The 17,638-nt window shown below is 29.0% G+C and overlaps 1 protein-coding gene across 3 annotated transcripts; it reads left to right on the top strand.

The window, feature by feature from the left end:
- Positions 1-2,986: 2,986 nt before the first annotated feature.
- On the top strand, positions 2,987-17,047 carry LOC145184154 (BUB3-interacting and GLEBS motif-containing protein ZNF207-like). 3 transcript variants are annotated; one of them, XR_016454140.1, is made up of 11 exons: positions 2,987-3,136; positions 3,883-4,009; positions 6,720-6,855; positions 10,164-10,340; positions 10,518-10,539; positions 11,970-12,108; positions 15,151-15,211; positions 15,560-15,605; positions 16,060-16,178; positions 16,282-16,438; positions 16,521-17,047. XR_016454140.1 is itself a non-coding variant. In XM_090093114.1 (10 exons), the coding sequence occupies exons 1-10, from the start codon at positions 3,096-3,098 to the stop codon at positions 16,769-16,771; spliced, it is 1,230 nt and encodes a 409-aa protein (XP_089949240.1). In that variant the 5' UTR covers positions 2,987-3,095; the 3' UTR covers positions 16,772-17,047. The 3 variants fall into 3 exon arrangements, 2 of the variants coding, with proteins under 2 accessions (XP_089949240.1, XP_089949241.1); XM_090093114.1 differs by lacking the exon at positions 15,560-15,605; XM_090093115.1 differs by lacking the exons at positions 16,282-16,438; positions 16,521-17,047 and having other exon boundaries at positions 16,060-16,179.
- The last annotated feature ends 591 nt before the right edge of the window (positions 17,048-17,638 follow it).

The raw sequence follows: 17,638 nt of genomic DNA, 5'->3' as shown, positions 1-17,638 counted from the left end.
TGATGCAAAAAATAATAATTTAATTTTTTAAGCAATTATTAATATATTTAAGTATGCATTTTTATACTTAAAATCTGTAAAAAAAATCAATTTTTAAAACTTGGTTATTTTTTATTTACCCACTAAGGGGTTGGGCCCCTGTCGAAAGAGGGCCGAAATTTATTACATAAAGTTATTATAATGCCTTAAAGAGAAAAAAAACAGAACTAAACAGTCCCAATTTCTTAATTGCTCCAGAATCCATCTAACTTTGTCCAGATTTTAAAAAACTGCTTTTCTAGAAAAATAGGGTTAAAATAAAATAGGTTTCATTCAACTACCAAGACATTGAATTTGGTATTTACTCCAATGATCAACTTTGCTTTAAATTTTAGGGGGAAAATACCAATTGTTCTTGACGAAGTTCAGAGAGAGTTTCATTTTTCACATAGTTCAAGTTACGTCTTAAGTTCTTACAATTTATACAAAATAATGGTAATATTTGATTAGATCTACAGAATGATTTTGCAGAGATTAAATTATCAGATTTGGTTCAAGGGGTTTTCTCTGAATAAAAATCCATAGTTTTTCTGCAAAAGATCCCGTACTAGTTAGTAAGATATAACTATTTAATCTAGTTATTATTGATTTTAAGAAAAAACTTGGTCTCTTTTTACAAAGTATAAACAATACTATCTCAGGCGATGTTACAGCAAGTAGGTTACAGCAAGTTGGTTTGTAGAAAGGAAAAATACAAGCTTTTTAAAGACTCAGCATTTAGAAATGATCAATCTGTTTTTCAACTTTTTCATTTTTATGTAAAGAAGGTAAAATTTAACCAATGGCTTTACCTTGGGATGATCAAGTGAAACTTCATGTTTACACTTACTAAAGTAAACTTGGTTCCTAAAAGTAAAAGAATTGTTGAAACAGTCGATGATCAAAGTTGATTTGCTGAAACCTCAAGCTTCGACTTGTTTCCTTTTTATATATGGATATATATGTTTTATATATGTATATGGATATATGTTTTTTAAATAGCAGTTAAATTTAGTCTGTATATGGGTTTTTTCTTTTTTCTTATACAATCACACGTTGGTTAAAAATGATAATGTAAACACAACAAACGCAAAAAATTATTTATCGCTTTCTTCAACAATATTAAAAGATTTTGTTTTGAATAAGTAAAATATTTTTTTATTCTTTCAAAAACACTTAAATTTTTAAATTTCATCAAAGTTAAATTTTTACTTTTCATCAAAGTTTTAAAGTTCTGCGTCCCATTAATGGCAGAGATGTTAGAGTTTTAGCATTATTATATATGTTATGTTTGGTTTTCAAATTTGCCTCTAAAATGGGTATATTAAAACTATTCCTAGGTGAAAACTTGTACATATCACAAATTTTCACCTGACTACGCATAGAAACATAATTAATTACTTGATTCTGGCGTCAAAAAGTTTTAAATCAATAATAATTATTTACATATCTAAAAATGTAAATTAACATTTTTAAATTTGTTTTATGTCAGCATCAAATGAAAAGAGCTTTTAATAGAATATCTTCTAAAATATTTAAAAGAAACATTTTTGTAATGTAAAATGAGTCTTGTTTATTTAAAAAATAAATCCAAGTTAAAACTCAAACTTTGAATTTCTTAGTGACTTAGGTATGTTTTACAATTATGGTAACATGTTGTAAAAGCATTAACAGAAAGTTTTCTTGGTTTATGTTAACCAGAAAATAATTCTCTTTTACAGCTTCCTTTTTAAGTTTCTTTGCCATTTTCTTCCTTACCCTGCCTTCCCATCTTTCCACCAGTTTGTTGATTCCGTTTCGCCAGAAATCCTTTGGTTGAGTTTTAAGAAGGTTGTTGAGCCAATTCTCAAGATGATTAGAATTCCGAAGCTAAGACCCCTCATTTAAAAGGCATTGGAAGCGATAGTAGTCTGTCGGGGCGAAGTCTAGGGAATAGTCAGGATTTTGAAGAACCTCCCAACAGAGTCTTGAAGTTCCAGCTTTAAAGAGATTCATCTCTACTGTCATGTTCTTTCCAAGCATTTCCCAGCGTATTATACCTTTCCAATCCCATCATACGCAAATAATTGTCTTCATCTGGTAGAAGTCAATCTTGATCCTGGGCTTTGGCTTTTGTCCAGGACATGCCCACTCTTCCCCATTACCCTTTTCCATTGATGATTATGTATAAGAAACTTTGCCTGTGGCTATGTTTTCCTTGGTATTGAGCGAGATTTTGAGCTGCAATGGAAAGCCGATTATTCTTTTGTTTGTTGGTGAGTTCTTGCTGGACCCAAAGCAAAGCTTTCAAGGTGGAGTAAAATTGTTGCAAAATCACAATTCATCTTTTTGCTCTACTTTCTGCATGTCTGGCGGCCATTTTTCTTCAAAAGATCCCCGAGTTAGTTCTCATCCATCTCGACTAGTCTTCCGGAACGAGGAGCGTTGTTGAGGTCCAAATTATCGTGTTTGAACCTAGTAAACCAATCCCGAGCAGTTCTCTCAGTTAAAGGGCCCTCTCCATACATGAAAAAAATATATCTAGTAGCTTTACTCGCTTTTTGACCTCGATTAAAGGTGAAAGGAGGTGTCGAAAATGCGATTTTTTGTCGTCTTGACAATCCATTTGATGGTTCTAAAAAAAAACAAAAAAAATAATATAGGCAAAAAAAAAAATACTTATAATGTTACAAAACACTTCGCAAAATCAAAAAGTCTTTGTAAAACAAATTTCATGTGATGGCGGGAACTTATGCAACAATCCCAATTTATCAACGACTGATTTTTACCGAAGGATCACGTTAATTTCATCTAAAACAATTTTATTCTTCAATCAATGGTTTTATAATTTTTAATTTAAATTTAGAGAAACAGAGATTTATGTTTATGAGTAATGATCAAAGGAAATATTAAATCTTCGTAATCCTGGAGATGTGCATTACTAGTCTTTAAATTATCTTTATTTCTAAGTCTGCACATTATCTCCTAAAATATATTGATAGAGACTACGTTATCTCGCTAAACATTTATAAATAGGGTCGTCCAAGCACATAAAGATTGCGCGTGGAACTTGAAAGTTTCATTAATATAAAACAAATATGGGTAGGAAAAAGAAGAAGCAGATGAAACCATGGTGTTGGTATCTTTTCATTCAAGTCTGATTCTGTTGCATTAACGTGTAAACTCTATAAACTTATATTGTTACAAATACATATATACAGCTAGCTAGAGATGTGCAAAACAGGAGCTAGCTGTGGAAAGCTTATCTATAAGTTATCTAGATATTTCTCAAAAATAAAAGCATAAAACTTCTTTTAGTACAGTAACAGTATCTCTTAAAATAATAAAAACTGCTACGAAAACTAAGAAACAAAAAATCTTAATCAGCTATCTTGTAAATACACTATTAACGTCAAAAAGAAAAGTTGATTTAATAAAGAATTATGAAAACTTAGAATAATTCCACATAAATAACTTCTTAGTTTATTACTGGAATTTTTCACTAATGTTTTCATTATCTAAAAAACAGGTTTTTTAGTCTGTTGGATTTCTTAATATGATTTTGTAGTACTTAGTCTGTTGCAAAGCTTTTGTTCTTCTGGAAAAACTAAGTTGTTAGTTTTAGCTGTATTTTTGCTTCATAGTATACTCTACTTTCTTCAATCATGAGGAAATGCAGTTTTCTTAATGATTTTCTTTTGTGAAGCATAACCAAAAAAAGTTAGGATAATAGCAATAAAATAAAAAACTTTATCTGTTATTGTTTTATCTCTTTATAAATTAACGATATGCATATCCATTTATAGTTTATCCGTTTATATTTTATCCACTTATACTTAAGTTTGAGTAACTAAATGTTACCTTCTTTAACTAGCCTTCAACCAGGTATTGTAATCGTGACTTTGAAGAAGAAAAGGTGCTGATTCAACATCAGAAAGCTAAGCATTTCAAATGCCACGTTTGTCATAAAAAATTATATACAGGACCAGGGCTTGCTATTCACACCATGCAGGTATTCATTTTTTTAGTTGTTATAAAACGTCATTGTGAAATAAAATTTGATTAAAATGATAAAGTAGAAAATTTTGGTTATTTAAAAAGAAGTTTGAATTTTTAATTTTGGTTTCTAAATTCATGTGCTTGTCTGTAATTTTATATTCTGTAATTTTAACACTTGCTATGCCATCTGCTCTAGTGTCTGGAAGTTATCTTCCCATTAAGTATTTTGATTCTATGGTATAACTTTTTATACCTTCTCTTCTGGCCTGTAGTTTGTTTTTCTTTAGTATACTATAGTGATATTTATATTTTCTTTTTAGGATTAAAAGAAAAATCTCTAAAGGTGTGAAAAATCTTTTTAAAAAAGGTGTTAAATGTGTCAGCATTAAGCATTTATACACAATATCACTAGAAAGTAATTCCTTAAAAATAGTTTACACCATTATTGGAACTTAAATGAAATTTATTTAATTTAAATAGCAAAAATAAAAGTTATTAAAGAGTGTAAAAAAGAGAGGAATACCCAGCAGATATTATTAACCTCAAAGATATATATCTGGTTGACTCATTTTTAGCTTAGCAGCTGGAATTTTTCAAACTTTCAAGTTTTATTGGCCTTGAGACACTTAAAAAATAAACTGTCAAGGAAAGACATCTGTAAAATAACTTAGGTGTAAACTTAGAAGGAACAAAATTCTCATGATTAGAGATTTTATTATCGTATCTAGCTATTAAATAAGAAAAAATGGTCCATATTAAAAATGGACTTATTAGATTTTAGTAGAAATAACTTTGTCCTTCTATGACTGAGTAATGTTTTGTAAAAACATGTAACAGCATGTGACAGATATTTTTTGCTTCAAAATTAAACATAGTAAATTGAGTAGATTGTGTAACTTTCTTATTCTACCTATATTATGTTATTAAATATAAATTCACAGAAAAACTGAGGTCTCCTTTCCTGATCCTTCCATAACTATGTTTTCAAAACATGAATTGCAGGGTACAAACTTAATTTTAAAAATTTGCTTTTTTTTCTTTTCTTTTTTACAGCATGTTTGTGTCCTCATATTCTGCTGAAAAAACCCATTCAACACAATCCTATTTCTTAAAATCATTATTGTCTTCTGACTTCATTCTCTGACCAAAAACAGTAGCTAGGCTCACTGTGACAAAAATATACTGGTTTTTGTCCATCCTTTAGACTTTCATGAACCATTAGTTGTAAGCTCTAAACAACTTTAATCTGTGAATGTTTATTTGAAATGTAAGATTTTATCCTAGAAAAGAGTCTGTTCCACACAAGCATCACTGATCAGAAACAATGTTAAATGGTAAAAAAAAAACTTCACACAATTAAGATGCAGATTAAGGTGCTAGTTTTTCTCTAAATGAACTATTTTCCAAAGTTCAGTACGATCAACAGGGGTGACTTTGGCCAGTATTTGTGTTTTTATTTCCCTGCAAATTATTTTTTTGTTCACTTATTACTGCATTAAGCAGTAATTTATTTAAACAGCTAAGTACAATAACAGAAGAAATACAAAAGTTGATAGCAGCATTAAAGTTCTGTTGCTTTATAATTAGATGATTGGTTTGTTTTAGTCACTTGATCAGTTTCAGTTTGTTTTAATCAGTTGAGTTTTAAAGAATCCTATTTGTTCAGTGATTTACAATTATCACACTGATTCTTAAGCTTGTACAGTTAATCAGTTCTTTATGCACAAAGTTTAATGAAATTGCTCGGCAGTCTTCTTGATTCCAAAATTAACCTAAAGACATTTGACAAAGATGCAATCCATTCTTTAGCAATTGTTACAGTTTAATTGAATTTTTTTTTTAAATATATTCTTTTTTCTAAGGAAATAAAGTCAGTTAACAGTCAATGTTACAAGAATGACTAAAAGATGTCACTAAGACATTTTCCTAAAGATTTTTTAAAATGGTTGTTTAATATGATTACTTTAATTTAAGTGATTAAGTTGGTATGTCCCACAAAGGGAACATATCACTTATAATGGTTGATTATGTATGTATGTTTATAACACTTACAGTCATGATGCTATAAATAAGTAACATTACCATTGCTACCAAGCTTAGTTTCTCAGATTCTTTTCATACATTAAAACAGGTATGACCAAACTGCACTTGATAAAGAAATGTTTTTGATTTTAATATCAAAAGAATCAGTTGTTTTTGTTTTTGTTTTTGTTTTGTTTTTTTCTTTCTTTATTAAGAAAAGTTGTTATTTTGCATTAAAAACCTTTTAACAGCATTGCACATAATGTTTAAGTTAATGATTTCATTATCTTATTTGCTTCTGGCTTTAGTAAAATTCTGGTTTTGCCAATTACATTTGTTATACTATTTTTGTAGAAAAAGCTAAAAAATGGACTTGATTTAGATTTTTTTTACATTTAATTTGATTTTAATAATAATGATTGAAAAAGTCTCCATGTAAATGAGTTTTTCATCACTGCATGAATGGATTTATGCATTTTTGGTGAGATACAAATGCAATATTTTCAGAGTAGTTGTTACTTCAGCTATATAGGAATTAATTCAAAAAGACTTTGTTTTTTTTTGTAATGCTGTTGTGGAGCTTTTTATTTTATTATTATTATTTTTTTTTTTTTCCATATTTAATTTTGTACTTATATAAGTCAAAAAAATTTTATTGTATTAGTTTATGTTGGTTTTATATTTTCATCAATTTTCTTAAGGTTCACAAGGAGCCAATCACAAGTATTCCTAACTCTGTCAATGGTCGTGGAGACATCGAAATTGAAATATATGGCATGGAGGGAATACCAGAAAAAGATCTAGATGAAAAGAGAAAGCAAGGAAAAATTAGAAGAGGTGAGTTAAGTAAGATAACTAAAAAAAGAATTGAATTGAAATTTAGTTTTCAAATTTAATTGAAGGGATATCAGGTTGTTTTTTTTTTTTTTTTTTTTTATGAAACATTAAGTTCAAGAAATTCGACAAATTTTCTATTAATATATACATAAAGATAACTATTGTTGACTTTATTCAAAGTGAACTGTTAACCTGTGTTATCAGAAAGTTAAATATATTAATATAAAGAGACAGCTACTGTATATAGTAGCTGACTAAACAACTAACATCTCATCTGTAAAAAAAAACTTTTTTGTTATAATAGTATTTCATAATGACTACTAATACACTTGAAGTTTTTCAATAAATTTTAGTAGTGTCTGGTGTTTGGATGTTTGTAGACTTCAGAATGAAACAATCATAACTTTTAATAATTTACATCAACATTAAGAATTTTTCAATAAGCATATTTTCAAAATATCAAATTTTTTGAACTTTCTAGATGTTTTTAAGAAGTACAATCGCCTTTTTTGATGATTTTTAAAAAAAATATTAATTAGATTATTAAAAAAAGATTTTAAAAATTAGAGGTGACTCAACATTGGTCTCCATATGTACTCTTTCTGTCCTTAAAATTAACCTGACAACAGCTACTACCTTGACAAGCAAACCAGATAAATTACCAATAGAAAAAAAAAACAGAACATTAATCAAATATTTTTAGATTGACAGCTCTTGATGGTGTTCCATTTAATACTACATTCTGTTCAATTGATTTATGTGCAGGCCTTATACCTATAGGATTCAAAGGTTTATTCTCAACAGTCAATAATCTGCACAACGGTTGTAGATTAGAGCCAAAAAATATATATCTCTAATAAAAGACAACAGCCCATTGTTAACGCTTTAACACATCTACTTATTTAAAAACTGTGTATAAAAATGTTAATAGACTTAAGTCTACCTTAAGGTGAATCTTTTTCTTTTTCTGTTATTGAAATTAAAATTATATCAACATTTTTAAAGCTCTTGTCCCAATAAAAGCAATTGTTAAGACCCTTGGTTGTTAGGGATAAAAATTGGTTCACCAGGACACTACCATAACTTTTATTTTATAAAAAAAACTTAAAGATGTTAATCATATTATTAGTCAAAAGTTACATTCAGCTTTCATTCTTTGAATGCAAAAAAGGAGAAATTTGACTGGGATCTTTCAGTTTTTTCTTTGATTTTTCTGCGTTTTTATTTAAAATAAAAACAACAAAAAGTGAATGTCTGAGTTTTTTTTTTTAAATTCCCAAGTCAATGAAACTGGGAAATCTTAAACAGTGCCGCCGGATAGTTTTAAGTAGAAGGAGAAAACAAAAAAAGTTCTTAAAACGTCAATCTGGAAAAATGGTGTTTCTGTTCTTTGCCTAAGTGAATTTCAACAATAAGAATGTACAACTTTACTTGAAGCTTTTTGCACTGCCTAATGGTAGAGCCAATTTTGAGTCAGAATCTGAAGTGTAGCTAACTTTCCTGCCATATAAGAATTTTGATGAATATTTCATAAGCTTTGTGCTGAGCTATTTTGGCTTATCACTCAAATAAGTCAGCACAAGGACCTTCAAAAATATGAATAAGATATCAACCAAGAGTTTAAAAGTGGCAGCAATATGTGTGCATGCTTCAGCAAGACCTGCCATGCAATTACAGTGTGCACATACAATTTTACCACTACATTCTGCAACAATCCATGGAGTTAGTGGGGCCTCATTAAGGCATTGTGAATGAAACACCTTAAAATGCAAATTATAAAGTACAAATTATAAATAGATATAAACATTAAAAAAATATAAAATTACATATACATGCTTTATCAATATTTTGTTTCTTACCTTTCCCATAACAACTCTCAAACTTCCTATGCTAATAACTCCCACATTCCTAACCCATCCTTCTAACACTTGATTATAAGCTTCTAAGCTTTTATAGGCCTTCATATCCTCAGCTGTATAAAAAATTGGTGAAAACACAAGATAATTTACTATATCAGCGGAAGTTACAGCTGGAAAAGTTTCTTCACTGTGTTTGAATTCGCTGTCTGGTATTGAGTAAGGATCTATACCATTTATAAGTAGAATTTTTTTATCATATCTGGTTTTGGAAGGCAGATCAAGTGTTTTGTAATGAGACATTTCTTTACAGTAGATATTTAAGTTGTTAAACTTGATATTTATTTTATTTAAATTTAAAAAAAAGGTTTATACTGATGGAAAGCTGATTATTAAGCCACGCTGATACCAAAATCAAATTAAAACAATTACAAATCACTTTTAAAATGAATACCCTAAACAGATTGTTTGCATTTTTATCCTCTCATAATGGCAAAACTTTTAAAGTCATGTGTCTACAGGAACACTATAGGTTCACTTTAATGTGTCAAAGTTGGAGATCCGGCAAGCTACAATATGATTGATGAAAGAATGAAAGTCACTTAGTTTAGTTGAAAAAATATATAATTGAAAAACTCCCTGCCCATTGCTATGCCCCTGTCATAGTTTCCATTAGTTACAATCATATATAATTGAATAGATAGCTATTTAAAAATATGTTAACCTGATTTTTTTTCAGTAATTGCATTATATGTTATTGTAAACATTTTAAGCCATTTTTAAAAAAATATCCATTTGGGGATCCAAGGGAAACAGTCAAGTCTTGTAATTTTGTAGTTTTTAAAAGAAGAATTTCTAAAGGAATTGGTTTTTGAATTGAATTGTGACTGTCAATGAAAAGTAGATACAATGCAATAATCCTGAACACAAAAACCTGAATAAAATTTCAACTGAATTTTTCAAAATTTTTTGGGGGGAATTTTATTTTAAGATTAATAAATGAGAAATAGCTGAAGAGTGTTTTACCATTTCTTGAAGTTGAATGTTTCTGATAAACTTTCTTTTTCAATTTAAAAAAAAAAATGGTTGATAAATTTTTTGAACTTTCAACATTTTAAAGTTTATTATTTTATATACAGTTAAAGTGAATAACCACTTTATAAACTGATGAATAGATTTGCAATTTCCTTTACAGTGTCCTTACTTTAAGATTCACATAGTTTGTCCTTTTATTTTGTATTTTAATAGATTACGCTTATGCTAAGTGAAAGATTGAAACTTTAGGCTTTAAAAACTAAAGAAGTCTAAGGAATAACAATTCAACTAAGATATTCTTATGAAATAAAATAGACTTCCTATGTAAAAATCATAATTGTGGCTGGCTGTAGTTTTAATAGTTTATAAAAGAATGTTTTTGAAGCCTGGCAACCGAATAATAAACTTGTTATTTAGATAGTGATGACAGTGATGATGAGGATGATGATGCAGATGATGATAAAAAACCGAGAATGAGTTTTCCAATGATGCCCATGTTTCCTGGTATACCTCCTATGCCATTTCATCCTGGAATGATGCCTCCTGGAATGCCTCTTCCACCACTGCATATGCCTGGCATGCCCATGCATCCCGGTAAGTAGATTTGATTTCTATGTGATTGAAAAAATGCTATTAGCATTATGATGCTTTGAGTTAATGTTTCGTGCACCAAAATACTAATGATGTTTTTTGAAATTTATTTATAAATAGTATATAAATTTATTATTAATATTATGTTTAATGTTACTAATAATATCTTTTTAAATTTAGGAATGCCCCCAATGATGCATGTGTAAGTTTTACTTTCTTGCATATTTGCATATACAGTAAAAGTCCATTATTTTGATAAGTATAAGGGATCAAAGATTTCGTTCCAAATAATCAAAGGTTTATAAAAATCATATAAATTGAGTAGAAAAACAACAGAAAAAAATGTGTTTGATGACATAAGATTGTGTATTCTACAACTTTTAAGTATTACACATGAAAAACAATGTTTATTGTGCTTTGCTTTTTATTTTTTGTAAAATATTTATCTATGCTTCTTTCAGTCTTTAAATATTCTACCTGAACTTCCTTACCATTTGTAGCAAGCAAAGAATATTGAAGCAGCTTTAATACAATAAGTAGTTGAGCTTACTCTCACAGAGTTTTGTGAGTGTACTTACATTTTTGTCCTGCCATCAACACTTTCTTTTTTTAAAAATATGAATTCTCTATACAATTTACACACATAAAGTATATAATATTTAAATGTATAGAATTTCAAATACCAAATTAAGATGTTTGAAGTTCTGTTAAATATTCCAATTTCTTTAAACTATTTAAAGTTTTATAATACACCAGAAATGATCTATATTAAATAAAAATTTTAACTTTGTTGTTTTTATTCATTTTTCCCCAAAAATTTGAATTAATGGGTGGCATTTTTGTCATAGGGTCAGAAAAAACATTTGAAATAATCGGTCTTGAAAAAAAGTGGCATAACTTATAAGAGCTTTTTAAGGTAAAATCTACGGACTTAAAATTTTGTTTGACATTGCAAGTGTTCAAAATAAGTAGCATTCAAAATAACAGACTTATACTGTAATTTACCTCAAACCTTTTGTTGTTTTGTAATAAAGTAGATGCAATGAATTTAATTCATAAAGTAAACTTCAACATGCATTATAAATTTTGCTTCAACATGCATTATAAATTTAGCTTTAACAAATATTATGATTTTAGCTTCAAAATAGTTTATTATAATTTTTAAGTTATTGAAGTATCTATTTGGCTGGCACTATAATCAATGTTTAAAATAGTTTTAAAATAATTAGTTTCTTATTAAATTGACATATAGAAAACTAAATGGCTGCCAATTCAATCGAACTCAATGATAGATTTAAAATTGATTAAATACCAGTTTTTTGTTTAAATTACTTTGACCTAAAAACATCATTAACTAGTTAAATATTTGTTGATATCTATCAACTAAATGTTAATACTTGTTTAAGATTTAAGCATTTAATGGGGGTACTTCCAGGGGGTCTTTCAACTCTCTAGTTTGATAAAATTACTTATTTTTACATATATAAACAATATTTCATGTAAATGTTTTTTTTTTGGAACACCCAAATGCATTGAATTTAAAGCCACAAGTTGTGAATTTGATGTTAATTGATATTTTTTAAATCATCTCTGGATTGTTTTCCTAAATAGTATAGAGTTTTACACTTTTAGTATGAGACCAATGCCAGGTATGATGGGTGGAATGCCCCCAATGTCAACAAGTGCAAGTATCATCCCTTCTTCTGGAGCTCCTCCTGGAATTCCTGGACCACCACGACAGTTATTTCCTGCTGCTGCTACTTCATCTGAGGTTTTTCTCAGCTTTTTTTCTTCTCTTCATTATAGGACATTGCTTTATATGAATTTAAATCATAAAAGTTTTAGTAAGGTGTCAGAAAAATTTTTAAATTAACTTAGTAAGAGACGTTATTATTAAAACAACTTTGTATTGTAACAGACATTAAAAAAAAAAAGTCTGTTTGTAAGGGTTCTCTTAAATATTTATATATGTATGTGTAAATATTTAAGAGAACACTTATATTTCTGTTGACTAAATATTGCCATTCTTTTAATTAATAATCTAGATGCAGACTTTGAAATTCATGTCAGAATTCCAGTAGCTGATTTATTTGCTGGTGTGAAAATCTAAATCAGTCTTCCATCTAGCACTTTTTTGCTGGCATGTTTTTATCTTTTCTTTTAAAAAAAAATATTTGCTGATAAAAATTTAAAATTTAATAGATGCATAAACATTTTCTCTTTAACAATTTTTCTTTTATCAAATGAAAAGTGAAGAAGTTGAATGAACAAATTCTTATACTAATACAAAAATATTTTTGAAAATTCACTCTTTGCTTCAAAACTCTACTTTCTTCATCTTTTTCAATGGCTTGATACTCAACTGAAAAAAGCAATTGATTTCAATTAACGGATAAAATTTGAACTATAGTTATAGTTCATAATAATAGGCTCAACTAAAAAAAACTGATAAGTGTGTCAAAACAAATAAAAGATATCATAAAGCACTATTTTCTATTGAATTCTTTTACAATTTTGTCCAACACGATTTACAGCTGCTTTTACCAATAATTCATGTTTTAATATTTACTTGAAACTAATATTATGGAACAGAGATAGTATTTTATAGGCATTTTTACAACATCTTCAGAACATGTTTTTAAAAATGTCCTACACAGACTGCAATTTTAGTAATAATCTGATTGAATTAAAAAAGGAAGTTGTAATTTCAGAATAAATATATCAAAGAAGTAGCCATGTACATTAAAGTGTATGCACTCTGCATATACTTTTCGAAGAAATAGTTGATAATGCTCCTGATACAACAATACTATTCAGAAATTTTTTTTTTTAGGCTATGATCATTGTTAAAATTTATCATCAGCTGTGCAAGTTGAGACAACTGAAAATTTTTTTTTTTCATGCCCGTTTTATATGCACATGTATGTATATGTGTGTGTATAGACAGGGTGCAGTGCTAAAATCCAGAAAAATTACAATTTTTTCCGAATATATTAATTACTGCAAAAACAAAAAGATTTACTAAATTTTTTTTAACAACCTGTTTATAAGGTCATAAAAAATGCATTCAATATATCTCCCATTTGCTTAATTAATCACCAATGCTTAAGATCAATTCTTGACTAGCCAACTTTAATGTGCCATGGTCCCCCAAGAGCTGCATCAATAGCTGCTCTCAATTATGCAGTATAAATGTTGCGTCATTTTTGGTCTCCCCTTCATCAATGTTGGTGACTCCTTCAACTACACTGTGGACCAGAGAGACTGCCAGGTTTTATGTTGTGATATCAAAACAAATAATGAATTTTTAAGTTTTTAAATATAAGAATTTTTAAAAAAAGTTTTTCATAAATTTCAGAGTCAATATTATAATTATCTTTTTTACCAATTTTTTTAGTGACTTTTTTAAGCATTTATTCAAGGCTTTTAATCATAATTTTTAACATGATGACATATCGTAAAACCTGGTTGTCTCTCTGGTTCACAGGGCTCTGCCTCTGGGCTTGTTGCAGAGGTCCTCCTTTATGATGCATAGTTTTTTTTACTCACCAACAACCAATGACAATTTTCATATCTACTGCCCTGGATTCTCAAAAATCAGGCCCTGAGCCCATTGAACTTCACCAGCTTCAGGTATCCTGACAACTCACTCTTTTTGAGTAAGTTTTCCTTGCTAGTGTTGCAGAACCCTCTGACTCAATGTACTTTGTGATCCCATCACAGGCAGTTGATCTTGGTTACCTAAAGAACTGAATGATTTCTGTTGTTAAGTGTGCAGTGCAAACACTTTGTACTTGGTTTCAACATCTTTTAAGGTAGTGACACCAATCGCAATCTCTACATGTGACATAGAATAATGGGAAGTTTTCTTAAACTCTTGAGTCAAGTTCTTTAACTTCTCATGTAATAATACATTAGCTCTTTTCTGTTTTAACTTTTTTTTTTTTCCTTTTTCACAAGGAAATAGGTTAAAGAAGTTTTTTGCTCTGTGTGTTTGACTTTTTGGTAATACAAGTTTCCTCACTTGTAGAGAATAATTTCATTAGTAGAGTTTTTCATTGACATCAAGAATTCTGTATAGTACTTGCTTTTTTTTTTTTTTTGACATTAAACTGTAATTTTATTAAAACCCTTTTAATAATGGCAAATAGATTAAAATGACCTGTATTTTCTCAGAGCTATTATTTTTACTTAAACTATGTAATTAGTTTAATCATATAAAAGTTTTCTCTTTTAATTTTAATTTTTAGGTATAAAAAGTGTAACAAAAATGATTCTGTATATAAGTTTAAAGGCTCCATAAGACTACTATAATGGTTATCTCTTCATCATGAAGCTTTGAATGATGAAAACAACATTCAACACTTTGTGTTTTGCATTAAGTTTGTTTTGTGTAGCTCTGTCCTAATATTTCTTTTGGTGCATTACACTTTGGCTGCGTGATGTGACAGTAATTTTTTTTTTTTTAACTAAAAGAATAACTACATGTTTTCACTGCTGTAACTTGCATCTTTTATGCTCTTGTATTTATAAGGTATTTAAAGTCTAATAATTTTTGTTTAAATGAAAAACAAAATATTTAAAATGGATTTTTTTACAAAGTGAAAAGATTATTAGAGTTAACAGTTTAAATGTATTAAAATACTTCATTGATAAAGAACTCTGAACTAGATTTGACTTACTTTTCATCTATTAACATTTTTCATGGCAAAGCTCTTCAATTGTTTTATATATATTATATATTTTACATTACAATATATTGCTTTCGTTTAATTTTATAATCTAGTGATTATTAAGGTTTTCTTGATTATAGATCGATAATAAATCATCAGGACCAGTTGGTGCAGACTTTAAACCATTGAATTCTCCACATGGTAAGGATTTTTTGAGATAATGCTTTTTTTTGTATAGGATATTATAGATCATGTAAAGAAATTCTAAGTATATTTAACTTCTGTTTTAAAACCGTGTACTATTTTTAAAAAATATGTTTTTGTTTTATCTAGAAGATTTTCTATAATCTTCTAAAGAGACAAATTTCCTTAGATGATCTTGTTGATCTTAGATGATATTGTTTCATCTGTGATATATAAAATCCCCACGGAAACGCGAGGGGTTTTGTATCAAGATTTTAAGGCTCTAGTTTAATTGGTGCTCTCAAAACTGGGTGTCTTAGATTTGTTCCAATAGTTTTACTAGTTTATTTTAATCGTTCTTTCCAGATATTTCAAACTGGCTTAGCCGGGCCAGGACAGCGGTTGCTTAACAGTGAGTCAAATGTATTCTATGAACATCTTTTGAATTTCAGACTTGTGATAATTTTAGTGAATCGGTGTCACTTATTAAATGCAATCACTCCTCATGAGGAGTCTGAAATGTCTAATTAATATCTATAATTTTTTATTGTTATATAATATTTACATATTTTTTTTTAAGTTTATTGTTCAAGTTGTTGATTTTGGTGGAAGTGGCTGTTGTTTTTTGTTGTGAAATGCGGTTCTGTAAATGTTTGCGTTGAAGTTTAATATCTTATTTAGTTTTTTTTTAAAAATTTATGTAGATTTTTTTTGAAGGTTTTAAGCTTCAAACCTTCTGATATACTTTTATATAACTGTCAAATGTTTTATACTTTTCTGCTATTAATATTTAGAAGTTAAGTTTTGAGTTCTTTATTAGAATATGGTTTGTATATGTCTATTTGTTCATGATCTTTCAATCACAGGAGTTCCAGCTACTACCGTTTCACAGAACTCCTCTCGTTATATAAAACCCGCTGCAAATACAATACCTTTGGTATCTGCTAACAGCAGAATTATCCACCCAGATGAAGACAGTTCATTAGTAAGTTCTTCAGTTTTTCTATACTTAGTATTTTTGGTTTAACTTCCTGGATTAAACTGTTTTATTATTCGCCTTTTTTTTTTTTTTTTTTTTTTTTTCTAAGGAAGAAATAAAAAGTCAGTTAAAGGCCTATCAACCAATTGAACCCCCGCCTCACCCTGTATCTACACAAATGATACATTCTCAGATATCCATGCCACCATCAATTGGTGGTGACCCTAGAATGATGAATAGTTCGTTTATTGGAGGAATGCCACCAGGTTAGTCAAACTTTCTTTAGTAAATTAACATTAAGGTACCTAATAGCAATAAATGTAATCGTATCGGATCTTTATTTTGTAGGGATGCCTCCGCCTCCTAACTTGATTCCGCCTGGTATGCCTCCTGGGCCACCTGGGATGCCTCCAATGCCACCCAGAGGTGGACCTCCACCGGGCTTTATGCAGCAATTACCACCGATGAGCCATCCACAACCACAGCCACAACCACCGATGTCCAGGCCTTCGTTTAATGTTCAATCACCTGGTGGCCAGTGGATTCCTCCCCCACCATCAAGACCGCTTCTCGGCAATAATAATAATGTGCATTTTTAGCATATGATAGAAGGTTTTAATTATTAATTCTGGCTTTGATGGTAAATATTTAAAGCCGTCTTAATTCAAGAAATTCCTTCACAAAAATTGGAAATGGTTCAGAGGTTTTTTTATTTTTCTTTTGATATCCGAACGAAATCGTTTACAAGACAATCTAGTATAAGAGCAATCGTGAAATGAAGATATTTATTTATAAGTAACTACCCAATAAAGTTCATTTTTTATTATGTTCATGTAGAAAAACCATATTTGAAGGTACGGTGTGAAAAACCTGTCTGAAGTTTGTTTTTTTTTTTTTAACTCTAATCCATTGAAGATAATTATAAAACTGCGTATTGGTGTGTCGTGCGTGTGACTTGAAGTCGAAATAAAAACATTTTTAAAGCAGTAGGAAGTAGCTGAAATTAAGTAATGAAAATGAATAGAAAAGTAGACATTTGAAATCTTCACATCCTACTACATTAGCGAGTTATTGTTTTGTACACACGTCAAACGGAAAAGCAGAGTCTAAGAGTTCTTAGATATCAGGAAGCTGAGCAAAAGTATTGTGGATGATCAAAAAAGTAAAAGCATTATATATTGAACTAACTCCTGCCAAATACGGAATACAGACAAAATGTGTTTAGTGGTCGCATAAAATACTTTGGAAGAGAAGTATGCTATCGTGTTCTATTTTTTAAAAAAAGCTTCGTAAAGTTCCTAAAAAATAAAGGCTTTCGCTAAACTAATATAACACATTTCCGATACTTTTTCTAAAATGAAATATCTTCCTAATAGTGAGTCAAGATGATTGGGTTTTATACTAATCAACTCGACTCGTTTTTAGAGGGATACTTAACTCATCTTCCCAATATTGAGCGTTATAAG

This window comes from Hydra viridissima, unplaced genomic scaffold (genome assembly GCF_058129835.1).
Source record: "Hydra viridissima isolate aposymbiotic clone 2 unplaced genomic scaffold, HvirCarnegie_v1 scaffold_7, whole genome shotgun sequence".
Lineage (NCBI taxonomy): Eukaryota > Metazoa > Cnidaria > Hydrozoa > Anthoathecata > Hydridae > Hydra > Hydra viridissima.
The sequence above is the reverse complement of the archived record's forward strand: the minus strand, read 5'-3'. Positions and strand labels throughout refer to the sequence as shown.